This window comes from Larimichthys crocea, chromosome IX, assembly GCF_000972845.2.
Source record: "Larimichthys crocea isolate SSNF chromosome IX, L_crocea_2.0, whole genome shotgun sequence".
NCBI lineage: Eukaryota > Metazoa > Chordata > Actinopteri > Sciaenidae > Larimichthys > Larimichthys crocea.
The window spans coordinates 13,060,137-13,082,559 of record NC_040019.1 but is presented as its reverse complement, the minus strand read 5'-3'; the positions used below and the strand labels follow the sequence as shown (position 1 = coordinate 13,082,559).

At 42.4% G+C, this 22,423-nt stretch overlaps 1 protein-coding gene across 3 annotated transcripts in view; it reads right to left on the bottom strand.

The window, feature by feature from the left end:
- camk2b2 (calcium/calmodulin-dependent protein kinase (CaM kinase) II beta 2) overlaps positions 1 to 22,423 on the bottom strand; it is a 39,425-nt gene that overhangs the window by 2,880 nt on the left and 14,122 nt on the right. For 2 of the 3 annotated variants that reach the window (XM_027282074.1, XM_019278701.2), the window contains exons 7-19: positions 20,285 to 20,387; positions 17,961 to 18,044; positions 17,790 to 17,884; positions 17,559 to 17,681; positions 15,286 to 15,369; positions 13,179 to 13,221; positions 12,600 to 12,671; positions 11,576 to 11,610; positions 4,647 to 4,715; positions 3,505 to 3,549; positions 2,961 to 3,009; positions 1,525 to 1,600; positions 75 to 169 (exon numbers count right to left, since the gene is read on the bottom strand). In XM_027282074.1, coding sequence (XP_027137875.1) covers positions 75 to 169; positions 1,525 to 1,600; positions 2,961 to 3,009; positions 3,505 to 3,549; positions 4,647 to 4,715; positions 11,576 to 11,610; positions 12,600 to 12,671; positions 13,179 to 13,221; positions 15,286 to 15,369; positions 17,559 to 17,681; positions 17,790 to 17,884; positions 17,961 to 18,044; positions 20,285 to 20,387 — 973 coding nt within the window. The remainder of the gene's footprint in view (positions 1 to 74; positions 170 to 1,524; positions 1,601 to 2,960; positions 3,010 to 3,504; positions 3,550 to 4,646; positions 4,716 to 11,575; positions 11,611 to 12,599; positions 12,672 to 13,178; positions 13,222 to 15,285; positions 15,370 to 17,558; positions 17,682 to 17,789; positions 17,885 to 17,960; positions 18,045 to 20,284; positions 20,388 to 22,423) is intronic. The other variant, XM_027282075.1, reaches the window with a different exon arrangement.

Sequence of the window (22,423 nt, the reverse complement as noted above, 5' to 3'; positions counted from 1 at the left end):
AGAAGGATCCGGCTTTAGAACATAGCCTCGAAATTTAAGTAATAAAAAGTAATAATAATACTTTGTGCTCTTACGATTGTCAAAATAAAATCGATGGAAGTCCATTCCCTCCACCAGATTACCCAGCCCCTCCGGCTCAAACGAGGTCAGACCGGGGTCGCAGATCTTCCTGTAAAAACATGCATCACTTCAAAGTCACATTAAAAACTCTAAATGCTTTAGACGCTAAATGTTCTCGTTTATCTCCTGTACAGAAAATAATAATACGCAGTAACTAAGTTCCTGTCATCCTGTAGATCTGACGACAGCAGGATCAGACCCTCAGTCCTGATAACTGTGCTGCTGTAATGCAGAAAGTTGGAGGTCGGGTTCAGATCGCTGATTAATGTTTCATCTTTGTGGACAAAGATGAAACATCCTGACCTGCCTGTGAATGTCTGACAGGTCACCGGGAACACTTTGCTCACTCTCATTGGTCATCGTTTTTATTAACAAACATCTATTTTTAGCTCATCTTCGTCACGGAAAAAAGGTTGTTGAGGAACATTTGTCGGCACCGTTCTCGTTGATGAAACGAACACACTGTGTTTGACGAGTTTAATTTACTTTCTTATCATTTTGACTTAGTAACTAAATTAAATAAACGTAATTCAAACGTTTCCAGTTCTGGAAGTATTCAGATCCTGAAGTAAAAATATTCAGCAGTACAGAGGTATTATCAAGTTAAAATGTTCTCTGTCAGTGTTTTTTTTATTGTATTCGATGTTTTTGGATTCATATTCCTTCTTCAGCGTTTCATTTCACTGCTGTAGATGTTTAAGGCTGAGCTCATTTTAATTTTATATTCTGCTGACTAGTTTAATCTGGTCTATAAGATCCTCATATGTTTGTTTCCAGCTTTGTGACGTAACGTTTTTAAAGAAAGAGGAAAAATCTTCTCGACACACAGAGGAACTCTTCATCACCAACACGTTTAGTCAAACTAAAGCTGGCAGACAAATGTAGAGGAATAAAAGTATAAAGTTGCATGCAGTGGGAATACTCAAGTAAAGTACAAGTACCTCAAATATGTACTTAAAGGACCAGTGTGTCAGATTTAGCAGCATCCAGCAGTGTACTGTGTTTAGTGATCTGCTGCAACATCAGCACGTTTGCATTGAAGTGTTCAGTGAAAAGTAGATTTGACTGAGATGTTGTGGATAAAACTGAAGTTAAAGTACCTCGAATTTGTAATAAAGTAGAGTACTTGAGTAAATATAGCACCAGTGACTGTGTCATCATGAGGATTTGAATTTTTATCACTTGACTTCATTCATTTTTTCTCCCTCCCTCAATCTGCCGAGCATTATTCTTAATTGTGCAGTAAGCAGAGAGAGAGAGGATGAAACAATGGCTGTAATTACACTTTAATCTCTTAATACAGAGACAAAAGACATTTGTACGTCCATCACATTAATGCCTCTCTGTGGCTGCTGGTTCATTTCACAGAAACACGTTTCTATAAAACCGGAGAGGTGGACTCACGCGTAGGCCTCAAAGTCTCCATTGTTGACAGCTTCGATCAGCTGCTCTGTGATCTTTATGATCTCCTGTTTGCGAGCTGAGGAGAAGAAACAACAGAAAAACATGTGAGGATAATGTGAACGCACCCCAAGCCTCAGAGCTGCAAACTCCCTGACTAACCTGAACAAACTCCTGCAGAGCGAGCAGCTCGGTTCAGACTCACCTGACAGTTTGTTACTCATTGTAAATCATCTCTCTTTCATCCGTGAGTGAAATCTCCTCCATGCTAAAACTACTTCCATGCAAAAAGTTGCGTTGCTTCCCGCTCCGCGAGCGCCTTCGTGTCCATGTTTCAAATATACAGCGTCCCTCCTCGCTCCATCTATCCGCCGCGTCGCTCTCTACCTCCATCCATCATACATCATATCTCCCGTTTGGACGCGAGGCTGCTTTCGGCTCATCACGCTATTCTTGTCCGAGCTCTTTAGATGAGATTTACTGTGTCCTTCTCCCCTCGCTTCCTCCCCACACTGAGAGGAAAGGCTTAACTCGCTCTGTCTCTCCCTCCCTCTCTCTGCCAGTCTCTCTCTCTCTGGATTGAAGTATGGAAGCATAATCAGTGAAATGTCCTGCGCCCTGTTGTACAGTATATCTGCTCTCAGTGGAGTTTTAAACTATATTATAATATTTTAATTCTGGATTCATCCGCTGATTATTTTCCCCATGAATGCATTGATTGTTTGGTTTGTGTAAAAAATTACGAACATAAATAAGAAATGTCGTCACATTTTGCTCTGTCCTCCAATCACATCTGAGCAAGCCTCGGTCAACTTCCTCCTTTAAAAGCTAAAATGATGTTAGAAAAAGGTTGAGCAGCCATTCATTTGCTACTTAATTAGTGTCTTGCTATCTGCTGATTAATTTCTCCATTAATCTATTTGGTTTATAATAATAATACAGTTTATTTCCTAGGCGCCTTTCTGTCACCCAAGGACACCTTAATATAAATAAAAGTAGACAGCAAATAACAAAATCAAACAAAAGAACCATAAGAGTATCAAATTACAAGAATACAACATTATTATTTTTGTAAAAATTCTGAAAAATTTGCAGAGTGACACCTTCACAATGTTTGTTTTGTCCAACCAACAGTCCGAACCTCGACATTATTACACCAACATTCGAATCATTGAAAGAAAAAAGCAGCAAATCTGGAACCAGGAGACGTTTTGACAGCGTAGCTGTAATCGGTTACTTCCACCCTGCTCGGCAGAACTTGCTTCTGTTTGTAAAATCCAACATAAATCTCGACTGTAACTGTTTACACTGAAGACATCTTCATTTTCAAACAGTTCTGGTTTGTCCGAACAACAAAACATGCAACACACGGGCACGTGGATCTATATATATATGTGTGTGTGTGTGTGTGTGTGTGTGTGTGTGTGTGTGCAACCGACCTTTCACATCTTCATCCTCAATAGTGGTGTTGCTGCTGTCAGATGATTCCTGCAAAGCGCACAGAGCAAAATGTTAATTACTACTCAAGAAATCCAAAAATACAGACATGCATACACCCACAAACACACACCCACAAACACACACACAAACACACACAACACTAAGTTTCTACTCCATCTTAACACCACGAGTTTGCCAAGAAATACAGAGCAGACACAGCTGCACGCGTGACTCAGCAGCACCGCCACAATCCCGTCTACAGATCGAGGTTCTCCTGTGCTGACGGACTCGGACGACTGCGACAGTGACATCGCTCAGCCAGCAGCAACAAACCACTGACTCCATTCATGAGGACACAGAGGGGCAGCGTACGACAACACCTCACGGGATCTCACACTCTTACTTCATGCAGGATTATACAAAATAAATGCACACAGAGATACGTAAATATATTCAGCAACAACAACAACAACAGGTTTTTACCCACAGGTGGAGACGAGGATGAGGAATGAAAACAAAGAGATGGAGGGGAGGGGGATGTACCTTGATCCCATCTACTGGATTATGGATAACAGTAGTCTGAGGCTCCTGGAGGAAGAATGGAGAGAAAGGATGAAAGAAAGGGAGGCGATGATTTATGATGACAACACGAGAGTTTAAGATCAGGAGAGAGGACGAGGATGGAGGATGGCAATGCTAATGATCGATCGTTATTAAATCAACTCTCTCCCACATCAGTCGATTCTTGTCACATTCAGTAACAGTCGAATGTTTCAAAACATTTTCAGGACTTTCTAAACCACAAAATGACACACGTGGAACATGATCAAACATCTGGAACATGATCAAACATCTGGAATGATGTGGTCAACAGTTTTTGTGACTGCGGTTCAGGACACATTCAAAGTTCTCCAAGTTTTGCTTATTTGCTTTCTTACTGAGAGCGTGTTGGACCGTTAAGTGTGAAACTAAAGTGACAAGGCCGCTGTTTCCAGTCTTTATGCTGATCCACACTGACCTGTGATCAGCTGAACGGTGTCTCTGTCATTCGTACGTCTGTTCTCACACTATGTAACTTTGGGCTCCGGGTCGGGAGAAGTCCGTAACGCTTTACGGCACTAAGTCACACAGCAGCAACTATTTCACTGATTCTGGTGAAACTGGATCATATTTTATGGAGGAAATGTTTTCTGGTTTTCCCTCTGATGTCCTCCGGCTGCTCCGCCTCAACTCTCTGTGATTTACAGAGTTTATGATGGACAGTGAAGTAACCTGCTGACAGCTGTAGCTGCTGTTAGCGCATGTTAGCTCAGTCTGTTAGCTGCTGTTAGCTCAGTTTGTACCACAGGAGCTTTGAACCACTGAGAAGTAGACGAGGTGGTTTACAGGAGAATACTGATGGGGAACAGAGCTGGTGTGGTGCCAGAACAGGAGCTGGGAAAGCAGGAAATGTCCACATGTAGCACAGTGGGCTTACACTGTTAAAATGGGGGCGCTAAATGGCAAAAGTAACAATTTCTAGTGTTTTGAAGTTGCTTTAACTCTTGGAAAGAACATCAATAAGCACATTTACCAAATTATAACAGTATTCCAAAGTCACTCTGATCTATCACACACCGACACACACTCTTATTGTGAAAGTGTAACGGACAGACAGACAGACGGACGGACACAGAGCTGCATACCAGCGCAGCAGAGGGGATGTTGCCTTTGGGGCTGGTGACTATGCTGTTTCTCGTGCTGTTTGTCTGGGGCTGTGCAAGGAAACACAAAGTGCTGAATTAGTGCTCAGCAACAACGGTGAGAGAAGCCATCTGCTGGTTGTAAAGTGGGTGGTTACTGTGTAAAAAAAAAAAAGAGTGTAATACAGGTAAAAATAGCAGATGGAAGCAGAACGCTCCACAGATAAACACAGTGGGTAGGAGAGCAGTCGGTCGAGCAGTCAGTCAGAAAGCAGACAGGAAACAGATCCAACACATTTATGACGACGGGATTAATTAGACAAAAAGGTTCTGAGCAGTTCATCATGTTTCTATCTGCAGTAAAAGTCCAGATCAATCCCAGGCAGAGCGTTTTTCATTCACGTCGCCTTCCCTTGGATGCAGATGGTGAATAAAGCAACGACAGCTGTGCACCTCTGCAACATCTGTCACACAAACAGACACGACATCACAACTTCACATGCTCCTCCAGCATTAGAGTCTTAACCTGTCCCTGCCTGAGTGAGGTCAGACAAACACACACATGCTAAATAAATAAATATACACACTGTTGTATGACAGCTCCTCTCCTTCTGAGACAAGCATGCACAAACACACGACGCAGAAACTTCATGCTCGAGAACGGTTAAATCGTATTTTTCTGCTCATTCTTTTCCTCAGCGGGGTCGCCTGTAATTGATAACTGTGTTGGACCGAGGAGAAACTAAATTACAGGCTGAAGATGGAAAAGTGGTAGGCGAGAGAAATGGCTTTACAGGTGATGTCATAATATTTGCAAATATGTCGATTCTCGTTTAACCACCGCCCGTTTGCACAAGCCGACACGGCTGATCACACAAAAACACGAGTGAGAAAGGTCTGAGCAGCCTCTACGGACATGATGGCAGAGGAGAAGAGAGTGAAGAGGACGTTTGACGGAGGAAGCTCAGAAGAGAAAAGGAGAGAGTGAAGTAAACTGTAGCTGCCGTTAGCACCGGGGGGAGTGTTAACGCTTGTACCACAGGCGTTTTGAAACCACCGGGAAGAAGACAAGGAGGTTTACAGTAGAATACTGATGGGGAGCAGAGCTAGCGTCGTGCCAGAACAGGAGCTGGAAATGTAACAGCGTCAGAGAGTGAGCGAGCAAGAAGCTGCCGGACAAGAGTAAATCTGGGACTGACTTTTAGTGGTTGGTGAAATAAAGACGCCGAGCTGGGCTTCGTACCCGCAGAGGTGACCCCGTCCAGTTAGGGGTCGACCATCAATGTTAAATCTTAAAGCATCAGATTTCTCCTTTGAAGGACTTCGCTGTGATATTTATGCAGCTGGAGGAATAAACAAGCATTCAGCTGGAAAGTCTTCGTGTGGTGTCAGCAGAGGTGAGAGTGTGAACAGACTCCGACACGTGAAGCACTTTATCTGACAACTGTTACACTGTGGCGGCTTTCATGAAGATAACTGAAGCAGCTTATTCATTCATGGCAGCAGAACAAACAGATCTGGGTATTTATACCACTAACCACCACATACACGAGTTTATTCCACTATTCTAAATCAAACTGATCCACATAGTGGATATAGCTGAGTTCTATTTATTTATTCGTGGCATTTTTTTGTGTTAAAATCAAGTGAGTGAGTCTGTTTATAGATAAAGTCTGCAGTGCTGCCTAATAAATGTATTTACAGGTATGGAGATGTGTAAAAAAAAAACAATGGTCTCAGTTTTTCCATCTGTGAAAAAAATGTGATTTTTATTTAAGTGTTTATTGTTGTGATGCTCAACAAGAGGCTGAAGTGCCGCACACGACCTCGTGTCAAGGGCACTGGATTCACTCCAGAAGTGTGTGTGTGGGCAAAGTGTGTGAAAGTATAAAAAAAACAGCTGGTCTAAAGAAACGAACGGTTACATAACCGAATTTTTAACAGATCAAGAAAAGAAAAACGAAATCCATGAAATGATCCTAAAACTGAATAAATGTAAATTGTTCACACTTTATGGCTTCCATAAAACCATGATGGTAAATATTTAACATCAGAATATGATGCATGCATAGTAAAACTATCAAAGTAAAACATTTTTACAGTAGTTTTCTGGGTTTTACAAAACTCATTTCTCATTTTTGTACAAATAACTGCTGTATTAGTTACAATATTGCTTTCCTACATCACGTCAGTGTTTGAATGTGTTGAAAATAAGAAGAAAATCTGTAAAATAACGCCGTTTCTCTGTAGAACTATTAATATCGTCACTTTATTGAGTGTGTTTGATCATAATAATTCAATAAGATCTGTAAAATAACGACATTTCTCTGTAGAAGTAATTCAGGGAACATCTGAATACAATAATCTGTAAAATAAGAGTCTTTCCCTGTAAAACCTTAACTGAAAATTTCTGTGAATTTACAGTTTGACATTTATTTGCGTTGTTTATTTTTATTATTATAACTTTAATATTACCGTTCTTGTTTGGCAGTTTTCTGTTTTTTGACCTTGTATGTAAATGATTTGAGGACGGTCCCTAACTGACTGCAAACGACTCAGAAATAACCGAGTAAACTCTTCTTACACTTAATGAGCTTCCTCCAGAGACCTGCAGATCAGCTGAATCGTAAACTCTAATTTGAGGACAGAAGTGTTAGAGCGATTAAGGAGAACTGTAACTGCTGGAACACAGCGAAGTCACCGAGTGCAATAAAAGTGCAAACGAACAGAAACGTCAAGCGTGATTAACAACAGAAGAACAGAGAGTGTGAGGGGAGGACGGCGTCAGAGAGACGTGGAGGATACAGTCTGCTGGGAATCACTGGAGGGTGCAGAGGGATGATGACACACTGACAGACTCGGAGGAGCGATGGATGAAACAGGAGGAGAAAGTGAGACTCCTGTTCTCCGCTGAAGCAAAAAGAGACGCGAGCAGACAGGACAGGGAGGAGGAGGCGTGGGGGAGAATCAAAGAGAGCGACGAGGAGCGAGAAACATGAAGTGAAACTCCTGAACTTCTTTAGTTGAAAGGAGCCGAGAGCACAGACGAGGAGGAGGATGTGACAGATGGAGGTGACGGATGGAGACAGAGGATCAGTGTGACACATGACATTACATCGGCCAGACGTAAATACTTTTCTGTTTCCTCATCTGCTGCCATCAGCTCATTTTAAAGCTACTTATAATAAAGTTACTTCACAATAAAAGCATGCATGCAGTTCCTCTAACGTCCACTCGAGGCCGGCTCCAGAAGTGTCTCCATAAGTCCCCATGTTCACGTTTACAGCCTGGTTTCTAAAGTTACATTTCCTGCACTTCTGAGACACACTGAGGAAAGAGTAACTAATGAAGCGAGCTGTGAACAATAAACGACAGCGTTTCCACGAGATCAACACAAAACACTGAAGAACTAACGAGCGAGCGACGCCGCACCATGTGGGCATTTATCTCAAATGAAAGTTTCTGCTTCATGAGGAGGGAGGGAGGTGATCTGTATCTCTGCTAAATGAATTATCTGAGCACAAAAGACTGAAACACCTCTGTGCGGTTTGGAAGAGGAAGAAAACGTTGGCTGTTGAAATGAATAATGATGTTTCATTTTGTAAGGAGACGGAGGCGAGCGGCTCGAGCGGCTCACACATCAATTACGTGAGGCAAACGTTGTTTTCACTGTGAGTCACTTTACACACTTCATGCCGATGCTGGCTTCACCTTTTTTGGACACTTTGGGGCAGCTACTCCACCCACTGTTTAAGGATTTTGTGCCATTTGGTGGCGTAGTCGCTGATCGCCTCAAACTACGGTGGCCACGAAAAGCACCACAGGTCCCATTTAAAGCCAGTGTTCAGTCTGTACATACAAAAACATACTTATGAATATTATAATCTGTAAATAAATCGGACACGCTGGACCTTTAAGTGGCTGTTTATCTGCTAAATGTTCCGCTTTCTTTGGAGACTCAACCAAAACAGTCAAAACAACGAGCTGAAAGATGCTAAAACGCCAGCGGAGGAGAAATGAACAGTCCATTGCTAATTAGACTGATTGATTAGTGCAGCTTTTAAATGAGTGCTGTAGCCAGTCCCTGCCAGCCTGGATAAATATTATATTGCTGTTTGATTCTGCCTCTGCCTCCGAGCTGGTTTCAGTCCTCTGCTAATACATGAAAAACAAACAGGACTAAAAGACCGACGCTGCGCTGGAAGTCGCCGGAGGCTCGTCCACACTTTAAATCAACGTTCTCGCCGCTGAGGTAACGTTTGGACGTGGTGATCGAGGAAAGGTCAACAGGTCACCAAAACGTTCACGGTGATCTGATTTAAGGTCACCGAGACGAAGAACAAGCTGCTGTCAGCGAGACACAAGGGCAAACTGGGAGAAACAGATCAGCTCGCACAGCACAAAGCTCGCACTGAGGCGGTGAGCTGCAGGTCAGAGGACGTCTGGGTGCACAGGTAGAACATGCACAGTGCAGATGGTAATGTTAAATGTTCATGTTAAATGTTAATGACACAAACTCATCATACCGGCGCTCACTGCTCCTCAGTATCAGAATGAGCAGTTACCTAAAATAATGTCCTGATGTGTTCATCACAGTCTGACATAATATACATTATATAACTTAATATTCACACTCAGGTTGATCGTGTTCAGGTATCACTGCTTGATCAGATAAAATCATGTTTGCAGGAAACTGTGTGTAAGACGAAGAGGCTTCCTAACACGCGAACACTGAAACGATGTGTGTGTGTGTGTGTGTGTGTGGCGTGCAGTGAAGGAGAAGTTGTGATTATGTAATGATAGATTAATCATCTGGTAGGAAATAATCTGAGATTAGCATCGGGCCATGTGAGGAGAGAGGAGAGGGGTGGAGTGTAAGAGGAGGAGGAGATGAAGGTTAATGAAAAGAGAGGCAGCTTCACTTTGAAACATCATGTTTTAAACATCATTCCTGTGTGCATGAATTAACTCCAGATATGATGTGTAAAATTTTTATTTTGTGCAAGTTATTAACTTGTTATACATTAGTGGTTACATTAGTGAGTTCTAATGTGTGTGCACAAAATATTCTCCTGAATTAAAAAGTTTGATGAACGTGCACGTTAAATATTATCTGATGTACGTCAGCGAGTAAAGATCCACGTGTAGAAAATATTATCTCGCATAAATAAGACAAAGATATAATCATGTGTGACCTCGATCCACATAGCTTTGTAGTGTATATCTAATATTACATATAGTAATAATATATTTTGAGCACGTATATAAGATATAATCTTGTCTGATCTTGTGCACACAACATATATATCATATATCAGAACGTTCTAATACTGTGTGACTAAAGTCCAGATGATTATTCATTATTTAAGATTGTCTGTCCATAAAACATGACATTATATAAAATGTATCAAGTCAACAAGATCCATATACTGTGTGCACAAAATATGATTTCACATTAATAAAGTTGATACGTTGAGCATCATATTTAAACAAGATCCATATCGTCTGCTCTCGTGGCCGTTCAATTCAAACCTTTCTCGTCACGATCTTGTTTTTAAAAAATCCATGCAGATGCATGATTAAGATGAATATTTTGTGCACATAAAGTTGTAATCCAGATCCACGTGTAGTGAACACTAACTTATAACTTATCATATTTAAATGTGTGCACACGTTTGGGACAGATAGATTCATGTGCAGAAGTTTCTGTCTTTTACACAGACGTCGTTCATACAAGATAAAAACTTCACGCAGGAGCAAACAAACATTCTTCAGGACTCAAAGGCCTGAGCAGTGAACTGAGCTGCTGATCCAGAGACAGCAAGCACACATGCATGACAACACACACATACGTGAACACACATCTGTGACAGAGTGCAACACAAAGCACAGACATCGACAGCGCCGGTCACGTCTGAGTCGCTGCAGATTCAGCGTCTAAGTTTCCTCATCAGGAAAATGAAGCAGACCAATTCTTTAATGAGCTCCACTTTGGCACGGCACGAAAAATGTCTGCAGTGGACTGATGCAAAGGTCCGGCAGTGCCAAACCGATGTCTGAAACACAAAACCTTCAAAATAAAAGCCCTCGTCACGTGTTCCCTTTGAGTAAAGTCCAACAATAAAACATGTACCCACTGATAGTATTTATATGAACTTGTTTTCTACATCTGGACATCCTGTGTCATAATGTTTATTATTATTATTATTAGTAGTAGTTTAGTTTAGTAGTTCACAGTACCGGATGTAAACGGGTTTAGCTGAACTACAACACTGTGTAACACTGGCTCCCAACCTCAGGGTCCACACTCCCACTAGGGGTCGCCAAAGCTTGCATGTTCAGCTTTGATTTAAGAAAACTTAAAATATATACACATAGTCATTTCTGTAAACAAAGCTGAACTAAATAGATATTTTAAAATGTTCTATTTTATTTAAGAAATAAATCTGACAGGACTCGGTGAAGACGTGAACACGAGCTGTAAACAACCAAAGAACATTAAGTTTGTATGATTGCTGCCGTTATTGTTCATCAGCTGTTCTCTTCTGTTATTGTTCCCAACTGTTTTCTCAGTGATAGAAAAGAGTCACTACCTGACGGTCATCAGGCGACCACAGCTACAGACGCATCTCTGAGCGACGACATTAAAAAGAATAAAAGGAAAGTTGCAGGACAGGAAATGACGCTGCACCTTTAAGGCCAAAAACAATATCTTTTAAAATATTAAAGTGAACGCTACAACAACAAAAAAAATCACATCAACTCTAACGCAATCTGCCTTCCATCGAAATATTTATGGAATAATAAAAGTAGCTCTGAGAGCAGGAGGACGTCCGGTGAGCGGTGGAAGGGCAGCCAAGGATATGAAGAAGCCAACGAGGCGAGTGAAGGAGAACAGGGGAGGAGGCGAGAGAGGAGGCGAGCTCGCTTACCTTGACATCAGCCTTCTTGTTGAGGAGACTCTTGGCTGCTGCAGAGAGGCAGAACGACACGCCCTCAGATGGGAGAGTACACATCATACACCTTCAGACAGACGCTCTCTAAATCACACCAATGAACGCTGATGCACGCATGCGTTGGCTGGATGGAGGTCTCCGAAAAAATGAACATGCAGACCACAAACAAAGAGTGACAATGCTTGTCTGTCCACATGTCCTCTCGTTCCTCCACCCTTAAGGGGACAGAAATCATCCCTCCCTCTGGTAAAATAAAAAATAAAAGGACAAGCCCTCCCTCCCGTCCTGTGAAAAGACATTAAAAACCCAACACACACACACTACATCCAACTGGCACCTCCTAACCCTGATCCACTGCCCAAAGCATTATTAGATAAACAGAGGGCATCGGGCATGAGAGTCCATATAATCCAAATACAGACAGATGCAGGCACAGATAGACGGAGGGATTAGGCGTGAAAGCATGAGGGAAGTGGAATGGAGATGCAGGTACGTGATAATGGGTTTGTTAATCTCAAAGAGTATAGGCTGGATTACAGTCGGAGTCACTACAGAGTTCATCGAAACGTAAACACTTGTGGAAACTTTCAAAAATCAACTGTACAAAGCCCATTATATTCAGAGTTTATGTTTATATCGTCACATATAATCAGCAGTGGCTGTAAAACTTGTAACTACAGCTTGTAACTTGGCACTTGGGAACCATAAATGTAGTCTGAAAACAGTAATAAAGGTGTCGGAGGAGGAAAGTTACGGCATCAGGCCTTAGAAGAAAAACTGACAGGGCCTTGAAGGTGCTGCCGGTTTATCTGAAGTCCTGAATCAACACGTGACAAGCAGAGAAATCTGAGCAGAAATGCTCCCAGACGAGAGATGAGGGCGGCTTACCTTGGCAAACGTTTGAGAAGCATTAGAGAGAGAGAGGAGGGAAAAGATTAAAAACCAGCGGATAGAGAGAGCGTGATTTAAACATGTGAAGTTTAAAAGAGGAGGAGTTCACCTTGCTCCACGATGCCGGCGGTGGTTCCAGCCACGGCGCTGACGGAGGCCGGCGCTGTAGTCTGTCGACCCACTGAAACACAGAGAGAGGAAGATGATGTCATGGAGACTACGTCCAGGTTTTAGACAGTCTGCGAGGACGTCACGGAGACTACGTCCAGGTTTTAGACAGTCTGCAGGACGTCACGGAGACTACGTCCAGGTTTTAGACAGTCTGCGGGGACGTCACGGAGACTACGTCCAGGTTTTAGACAGTCTGCGGGGACGTCTCAGAGACACCTTTTGAGTCTGTTTCCGTCTGTCATCAAACAGAGAGGCTCAGCATCGTCAGACTGATGTAAGACTCAGACAAACAAAGTCTTCTGTACGAGATTACGTCTAAGAAACGAGACAAATATCTCCGCTGTGTTTCCTGCTTACTCCAACACTGCCGCCCATCAACCTGCTGCGTGTTCGTGTGTGTGTGTATGTGTGAAGACATGGCAGAAGACAGATGGCGTGTCATCCTGTCCTCCTCTGCTCTGCGCTCAGGGCGCTGACATGTTTCCCACCCCTCAGACTGTCGTCTATTCAGACTCACCAGAGAAGTTCCTGGAGACGAGCATGGTGGTCAAAATGGCACCCTGCGGAGGGACAAGACAAGAAAACTTTGAAACATCTCACGTCTGGAGGAATCCTGGAGGGTGAACCTCACCTCCAACACGACACAAGTCTGAATTAAATGCTGTCAGATTAACATGAAGGCCGCGAGGGATGGAGGAACACTAGAGGAGTCTGGGAATCAGACCAGCGAGATAGATGCAGCATGAGACACAGTAAACACACAGTAAGCATTAATATTAACCTATACTACAATAAACATGCGTTTAAATTAAACCTGTGCAAAGAAGTTAAATATGTGCAAAGAAGAAATGAAACCTTCACAACTAGAAAACTACATAAAAGTAAAATAATTATTTGTTTTATATAAAAATAAGAAATAGACCAACAAATAGAGATAAAAACCAAAAACACTGAATGAAAATCACAGCATCGTCAGTCTATTTATGTATTCATATTTTTTGTCATACTTTTACAGGTGAGATAAATTGGCAATAATATTATTAGACAGGTGCTAATAACACCTGTCTTTTCTCTTTATAAAGATCAGATAATGAAGGCAAGACTGCAGTGTCAAGAGTCAGGAATATCATCTTCATAACTCTGTTTTCATCACCAGAAAATAAGAATCTTTATGTTTTTGTTAGCTTAGAATGAGACTTTTATATCTACAGACATGCACTGATATAGATTATTGTGTTTTTTGTTCACCATAGATTCTCCTTTATGCTACAGGAAGGAGAAGGTGATGCAAGGGGGTTGTAATCAGGGTCTACCATTAACCTGTGAGAACAATGACTGTTCTTGGAGCCGTGTGAGCATTAACTGATGAAACTGACGTGAAGGCTCATCGGTGGATTTGCTATAAGAAGTTTTGGCGAGCGCTCGCGATCAATAGCTCCAAAAAAATCCATCATGAGAGGGAGAAAACAGTCTGCTGCTCTCTCTCTCTCTCTCTTTTTCTAATAAGCTTCACTGGCACGACTGTAAAAATTACATTATTACCAAAGCTAAATTACGTTTTTACACAAGGGAGAAAAATAGATCATCACAACACGACGAGATCTCCCTCCCTCACGCACGAGGTGCCAAATATCGCACAGGCATCGAGGCCCTTCGTGAAAATCAGGTCTTAATACAGGAACATCAGTGCTACAGACTAAGAACATTTCACACTGCTGGCACCGCTCATGTTTCCATTTATCTTCTATGTCCTGTAGCTATTGGTAATATTCATACCTCCTCAAAGAAAAACCTGATTTTGTGTGAATGAATTTGTGGCGGTTTAGTTCAAGAAAGCGAAACCAAATGTCGATGTAAGAAGGTGAAGGAGACTTTAGTAACTAACTTAAGAGGCGGGTCATCCATCAATCCAAGAAAAGTCAACGAAGAAATACAGAACTGACAGAGGAAGAAGTAGGAACATGAAGGTCCGAACTGACGCTGACACCAAAGACACAAGTCAATACAGGACAACAAGACAACGGTGAAACTAATCGGGGTGGAACAGACAATCAAAGCAGGTGGGCAGGAAGTAAAGTAAGACAAGACACCATAAAACATAAAACAGGACCGAATGAAGCCAAAGCCTAAAAAGCTTCATCCTTGGTCCATCCCGTCCTTGGTCCTCAGACCTGGAGCTCAGAGAGCCGTGGAGTCCTCATAATTCCTGAGGTCCCCGTAAGGACAGTGTTATGGGGACACTGACGTCTCTCCTTGAGATACAAATAGGTACATAACGTAGAAGCATCTGCAGAGTCAGATGTTGGAAACATTTTCTTGTTTATAGACTAATGACTAATTAGGGACATAGAGTAGTCGCGTATAGTCGAGCCAGAGAGGACAGCTCCTCCAGAAACCTCCTCCCTCCTTGGCCAAGCTTCAATAAACCTTTCAGACTAAGACATCTTGTGCACTTTCCCTCCACTGACTCATTGAGCATTGATGAATAAAACTCTTTAATGGATAAAAAGAACAAGCATGCAGTGTGACGTTTAAAACGGATCCATGTTCACCAATGTGTCTGATGTTACGTGTTCGGATTAAACACGCTGAATGTTCAGAGAGAACTTGAAGCACTTTCACACCTTGAGTTTCCTCCTGGCGTTAAACTTCTTCAGGCACTCGACTGTCTCCTGTCTGTGCATCATGGAGGCCACCGTTGAGCGTTGCTGCGGGGAGACGGAGAAAGAGATGCTGAAAATAAAACATTTAGAAGAGGAGCCATGACAGTGACAGGTTTATGTGGGCAGGAGCTGTCGGAGAGACTTGCTTCCCTGGAATGTGTTGATTCTGAGACTCTTTAGGTGACGACACTTTTTGGCAAAAACCCCGGAGCTAAATCTATTCAACTTGGCTTTGTGGCGTCTGGCAATCATCCCCTCTATGCAGTGATCTTGTTCTATGATGGGACACATGAAGCCGAGTCGGAGTGTTCTGCTTTGCAAAGTGGCAGAGGAAGTATTTTGATCATTTACTTGAGTAAAAGTAGCACTACACGAATATTGCAGTTTTCCAGGTGATGTCGGAAAGTATTTTCAAATGTCTAAGCTACAGCTAACATTTATATCATAGACTATATATAATCGTGCATTTCCTTCCACTGGACCAAAATTGAGGGTAAAAAATGTCAAGGTGTCGTAAATTGGAGCCAGCCATCAAATAACTCATTAAAACCAGACTCTTTAGAAAAATTAACACAAGAACAAATATCAGCGTGACAAAAACTACTGTAATTTTCGGACTATTGAGTAGGGATGGGAATCGAGAACCGGTTCTGTGTGTTTCAAGTCTATGGGATCGTTTGGCAGTTTATCTGACGATTCTCTTATCGATTCCAGAAAGCACGAATCATGTCGCGTAACTTCCGCAAGAAGTTACGCACGCGCGATTCTAGCAAGCACGACTAATTACGTCACGTAACTTATACAAGTTTCTCACGTGCAGTGCAGTCAGTAGTAACAATGTCACCCACTCGGTTCAAACGCTCCAAAGTTTGGCTGCATTTCACCAAAACAGACGTCAACAGGGCGACTTGCAATCATTGCAAAGTGGAGATAACAGCGTCGGGAGGGAACACGACGAACATGCAGAAACATTTGTGCACACAACATGCAATATTTTAAATGAATGTCGTGTTTTTGACACGCTTCAGACTGGAGATGAATCTCAACCTGGCAGCAGCCAGGCTATGACCTCTGACCTCTGTGGTTACTACAGAAGGTAAATAACACACTGCCTACCATGTTAGCGCCATGTGCTTCTTTGTAAAACATGCTATAACAGTTAACAAACGAATGCCTTCTGCATTACATTTAGAAGATGACCATGACGAGAGATAGAGTCTGGCAGCTGTACTAGTACTCGCTCCAGTTCACTACTTCCTCTAGATGATGCTGATCAAACTGTTTGTTCTCCTTTTTTCCCCAAATGAGAATCGATAAAGAATCGGATCGTTAAGCAGAATCGATAAAGAATCGAATCGTTGAGCAGAATCGATAAAGAATCTATTCGTTAAGCAGAATCGATAAAGAATCGAATCGTTAAGCAGAACCGATAAAGAATCGAATCGTTAAGCAGAATCGATAAAGAATCGAATCGCTAGGCAGAATCGATAAAGAATCGAATCGTTAAGCAGAATCGATAAAGAATCGAATCGTTAAGCAGAATCGATAATGGAATCGGAAAATCTTATCAGTTCCCATCCCTACTATTGAGCGCACCTGAATATAAGCCACACCAGCTAAATTTTAAAATAAAATAAATTTTGTACATATATATAGACCGCACTTTAGTCTAATTTTAAGACAAACTGTGCTTGAAAATCGGCAGTACGGCACCAACACGGGATGCCAAGATTACGTACAGTAGCTCTATTTCCTTCTCTGACGGTGTTTGTTTGGATTAGTCGGGAGCCGACAGAGTCAGGACTGCTATGATGGCGACAACCAACCCCACCACACTGAGCTCTTCTTGTGGGTGACGTCCGTATTTTACTGAGTCTATGGTTTTAGCTCCACTTTTGAGGAGCTGTCATGTCGTTCATCTTTACATACAGTCTGTAAACAGGTTGCACAGGGTGTAAATGTTGGAAATATTTGTGTTTAAACTTCTCTGGTTGCTAAAACTTTTGTTTACGTCTCAGAAAAACACATATCTCATATCAGAGCGCTCGTAACGTTAAGGTGCTTATCCCTGAGTCCTCCTGTGGAACATTCAAGATAAGCTGACCCTCACGTATCACAGATCACATGTGTGGAGACAGATGGTGCTGATATTTGGCGACTTTAGACAGATGTTTAGAGGATTTACAATTTATTGGATCCATGAAATATTGAGAGGGTGCTGGGTGTTTACTTACGCAGACCCATGGGTGCTTCAGAGCCTCCTGGGCTGTGATTCTCTTGGCTGGGTTGATAGTCAGCATCTGGTTGATCAGATTTTTAGCCTCCGGAGTCACCGTGTCCCACTCCGGGGAGGGGAACTAAAGGACACACACACCCATGCATTCCCAACACATACAGCAAACACATGAGCGACATAACGTCTGATTTAAAAGCAGACAGAAACAGAGCGATGACAGCAGGCTCACGTCGTATGCTCCGGCTTTGATCTGCTGGTAGAGTTTGTGCTGGTCCTCGTCCCAGAACGGAGGGTATCCAACCAGGAGGATGTAGAGGATCACACCTACACACAGAAACACAACCTCTGTCTGAGTGACAGGATGGAGAAAGAGGAGGCGGCGGCGATGAGGGGAGCTTACCGCATGCCCAGATGTCTACAGGTTTACCGTACGCCTCCTTCCTCAGCACCTCTGGGGACAAGTAGCCCGGAGTCCCTGCAAAGCCTGCAAGAAAAACATCATCTCTGTCATTCGTACGTCTGTTCTCACACTATGTAACTTTGGGCTCCGGGTCGGGAGAAGTACGTAACGCTTTACGGCACTAAGTCACACAGCAGCAACTATTTCACTGATTCTGGTGAAACTGGATCATATTTTATGGAGGAAATGTTTTCTGGTTTTCCCTCTGATGTCCTCCAGCTGCTCCGCCTCAACTCTCTGTGATTTACAGAGTTTATGATGGACAGTGAAGTAAACTGCTGACAGCTGTAGCTGCTGTTAGCTCATGTTAGCTCAGTCTGTTAGCTGCTGTTAGCTCATGTTAGCTCAGTCTGTTAGCTGCTGTTAGCTCATGTTAGCTCAGTCTGTTAGCTGCTGTTAGCTCATGTTAGCTCAGTCTGTTAGCTGCTGTTAGCTCATGTTAGCTCAGTCTGTTAGCTGCTGTTAGCTCATGTTAGCTCAGTCTGTTAGCTGCTGTTAGCTCATGTTAGCTCAGTCTGTTAGCTGCTGTTAGCTCATGTTAGCTCAGTCTGTTAGCTGCTGTTAGCTCATGTTAGCTCAGTCTGTTAGCTGCTGTTAGCTCATGTTAGCTCAGTCTGTTAGCTGCTGTTAGCTCATGTTAGCTCAGTCTGTTAGCTGCTGTTAGCTCATGTTAGCTCAGTCTGTTAGCTGCTGTTAGCTCATGTTAGCTCAGTCTGTTAGCTGCTGTTAGCTCATGTTAGCTCAGTCTGTTAGCTGCTGTTAGCTCATGTTAGCTCAGTCTGTTAGCTGCTGTTAGCTAATGTTAGCTCAGTCTGTTAGCTGCTGTTAGCTAATGTTAGCTCAGTTTGTTAGCTCAGTCTGTTAGCTGCTGTTAGCTAATGTTAGCTCAGTTTGTTAACTCAGTCTGTTAGCTGCTGCTAGCTAATATTAGCCCAATTTGTTATTACCTGCCGCTAGCTAATGTTAACGCAGTTTATTAGCTTCTGTTAGCTCAGCTTGTTAGCCAGGCGTAGTGTTTGTACAACAGGTGTTTTGGATCACCGGGAAGAAGAAGAAGAAGAAGAAGAGGAGGAGTAGGTTTTTCAGGCCCTGTTAACGGGAGAACGCTAACAGGGGATCTGAGCCAATGTCGTGCCAGAACTGGAGCTGGACAAGCAGGCTTTGGGTTTTGCAAAGATGACGAAGAAGAGAGAGACCAAACAAGAAACCACCAGAGCCTCAATACATCGTTGGAAAAAAGTTTGTTACTGAGCTCACAGTTAAAGGTAGTGTTGTGTAGTGTTGTGTAGTGTTGTGTATTCAGACGTTTTGTCTTCCTTACACACACACGAGGTGTCAGAATATTAGAAACACGTCTGAATATGACGCAGTCCAGGACGACTCAATGCTAAAACATGTAACTGAATTAACACCTTCATGAAAGTGTCAGAGAGCATCATTCATGCTGTTATTACATATGTAGCACTTTATAAGGCTTCAGGCAGGTCTGTGAACTCATGTCTAACATCTCAGTTATAGAGCGATGCCTGTTATACGGACTGAAGGTGATTTCATACGCAGTCTTTGAATCACTGCACTGACGACAATTATGAAAATGCAGCTGAATGTACAGTCAGAGCTGCAGCCTCTTTGTAACCGATCATTTTGGCTCTGGGTCAAAGTCCTTGTCGTGGTGAGTCGCTGTTGAACTATCACTGTCCTCGTCAGCGTCTCGGATGGAAGAAGAATATCTGAAGATCCAGAAAAAGTGGCCGTTGGATGAGAGTCGGATGAGATCGATCTAATATTAGAGGAAGAGGAGACAAAAGTCTCAAGGGCACGCTGACACAGAGGATGAAATGACAGTACGGGTGAACAGTCCCGAAGCTTTCCTCCGTTAAAATGGTTTGCAGACTTTAGCGAACGGCTCTGCTGCTCGTCACAACTGTCAGCAACAAAACCCTTCAAGATCAAGAAGAGGAGGAGGAGGAGGAGGAGGAGAAGATTCTCTTATGTCACCATATATGAGTTATTATTTCATTTTTCTGCAGTGACAGTGGTCCGTATGTGAATTTTTTCGTTCCGATCAAGCAGCAACTTTCGTGGAAGTGCCACAAACCACCTGAGGCTGGCTCCAGAAGTGAGTCAGTCTCCATAAGTCCCCATGTCCAAATGTCCAACTTCACAGCAGGAATAAACATGTTTACAGCCTGGTACAAAAAACAGTTTTGGTCTCTGTAGCTCTCAGGTATCTCCGGTAAACGTGAGTGTTGTGTGGAACGTACCAAACCAAGCCTGCTGGTCTCCTTGAACCTCGATGGCCAGTCCAAAGTCGGCCAGCTTCACCGCTGCGTTCTTACACTTGCTGGCCAGCAGCAGGTTTTCTGGCTGCACGTGTAACACAAACACACCGAACACATCATGTCATGTCAGGAAAACTCTGCCATCATCATCAACTCAGTGAATACCTGTCGTGTAACTCTGCCGTCTACAGCCACGCATGGATTATGATAAAATGGACTCCTGGACAGACAAGTTAAAGACTCCTCATACCCTCTGATACAGGAGCAAGACACGAACTGAAACAAACACAAAACTCTGCTGTTGTTTTGAGTCTCTTTGAGATAATTTTCCATCTTGTTATCGTGGTTTTTCGTGTCTTTGTCTCCATGTTCATTTTGTGTCTCTTTCTGTGCCTCTTAGTTGTAATTTAGTGTCTCTTTGCAGTTTTTTGAGCTTCTTTGTCGTTATTTTGGATCTCTTTGTAGTTATTTTGGATCTCTTTGTAGTCATTTTGGATGTCTTTGTAATTATTTTGGATGTCTTTGTAGTTATTTTGGATCTCTTTGTAGTCATTTTGGATGTCTTTGTAGTTATTTTGGATCTCTTTGTAGTCATTTTGGATCTCTTTCTAGTAATTTTTGGATGTCTTTGTAGTCATTTTGGATGTCTTTGTAGTCATTTTGGATCTCTTTGTAGTTATTTTGGATCTCTTTGTCGTTATTTTGGATCTCTTTGTAGTTATTTTGGATCTCTTTGTAGTCATTTTGGATCTCTTTGTAGTTATTTTGGATCTCTTTGTAGTCATTTTGGATTTCTTTGTAGTCATTTTGGATGTCTTTGTAGTTATTTTGGATCTCTTTGTAGTTATTTTTGGTTGTTTCAAGGCTCTTTATTGTAATTTAATGTCTCTCTGTAGTCCTTTTAAATGCCTTCGTATTCCTATTGTGTCTCTTTTTGAACATTTAGCATCTCTTTGTGATATTTTTTTGGTTTCTTTGCAGCTGGTTGATTGACTGTTCCAGGGCTCATTCAGTACTCCATCCATGACACTAACAAACCAACTACCTATCATCTTCTGACTGTAATATTGTGGGTACCAAGCAGGACTAATGATATTTGAGGAGGGTGTGTGCCACCTTTGGCCACACATCTGGGAGAAGAGACCATCCCTTCCTGTTCCAAAGGAAAACAGAAATGTAAGTGTGACAAACCCGTCAAACCCAGATCAGAGGACTAAGAATAGCTACGACACACATTCAGACAACACTCATACATATTCTATTACACACACACACACACACACACACACACACTCGCAGGCTGAGACGGACAGATGGGACTTAAAAAACGTGTATAAGCCTTTTTTTGCCATTTGTTTACTTGAAGAAGACCAAACACAGCTTGTCTTTTTGCAACAGTCGTGTCTTTCCTGCTCAGACGCTGATGTTACAGCAATCTGACAATTATCTAGAGCCCACAACACACACACACACACACTCACTCAGGGACAACAGATCCGTGTTGTATAACAAGTTAACGCTGATCGTGATTGATTCGTGCCATCAAACAATAATCAGTCCACCACGGCGGCAAAGAAACAGCCACTCCAGCTGCAGGAGAGTCATCATGTCACCCTCCGATGGCTGATTTAAACTCAATTAGAGGAAATTTGACTTATGAACCGCGGGTGGAACTAATTAAATTGGCTGAGATCGACAATAAAATCATCCAACATGAACAGATGATTTGTCAAGTCCCCATGAAACAAGAAGCAGAGTGCTGTTTATTGACTGATTTTGACGTGTTTCCAAATACTTTCGCAACTACTTGTACCAAAGAATGTTATGTATCCAACTAAGACAAAAGAAGTTGCTACATAAAGGCTTAAAATTGGATTTCTGCAACTTAGTTTCTCCATTTTCTGTCTTGTTGTTGATGTTTGTCATCATTTGACATCTTGTCTAGGGCTGCAACTCACAGTCATGCTCATTACTGATTAATCTGTGGATTATTTTCTTGATTAATCATTGATTAAGTGTCTATAGACAGTCTGAATTTCCCACAGCCCAAGGTGACATCTTCTAATGTCTATTTTTGTCTGACCAACAATCCAAACTCTAAAGATATTTAGTTTATAACAG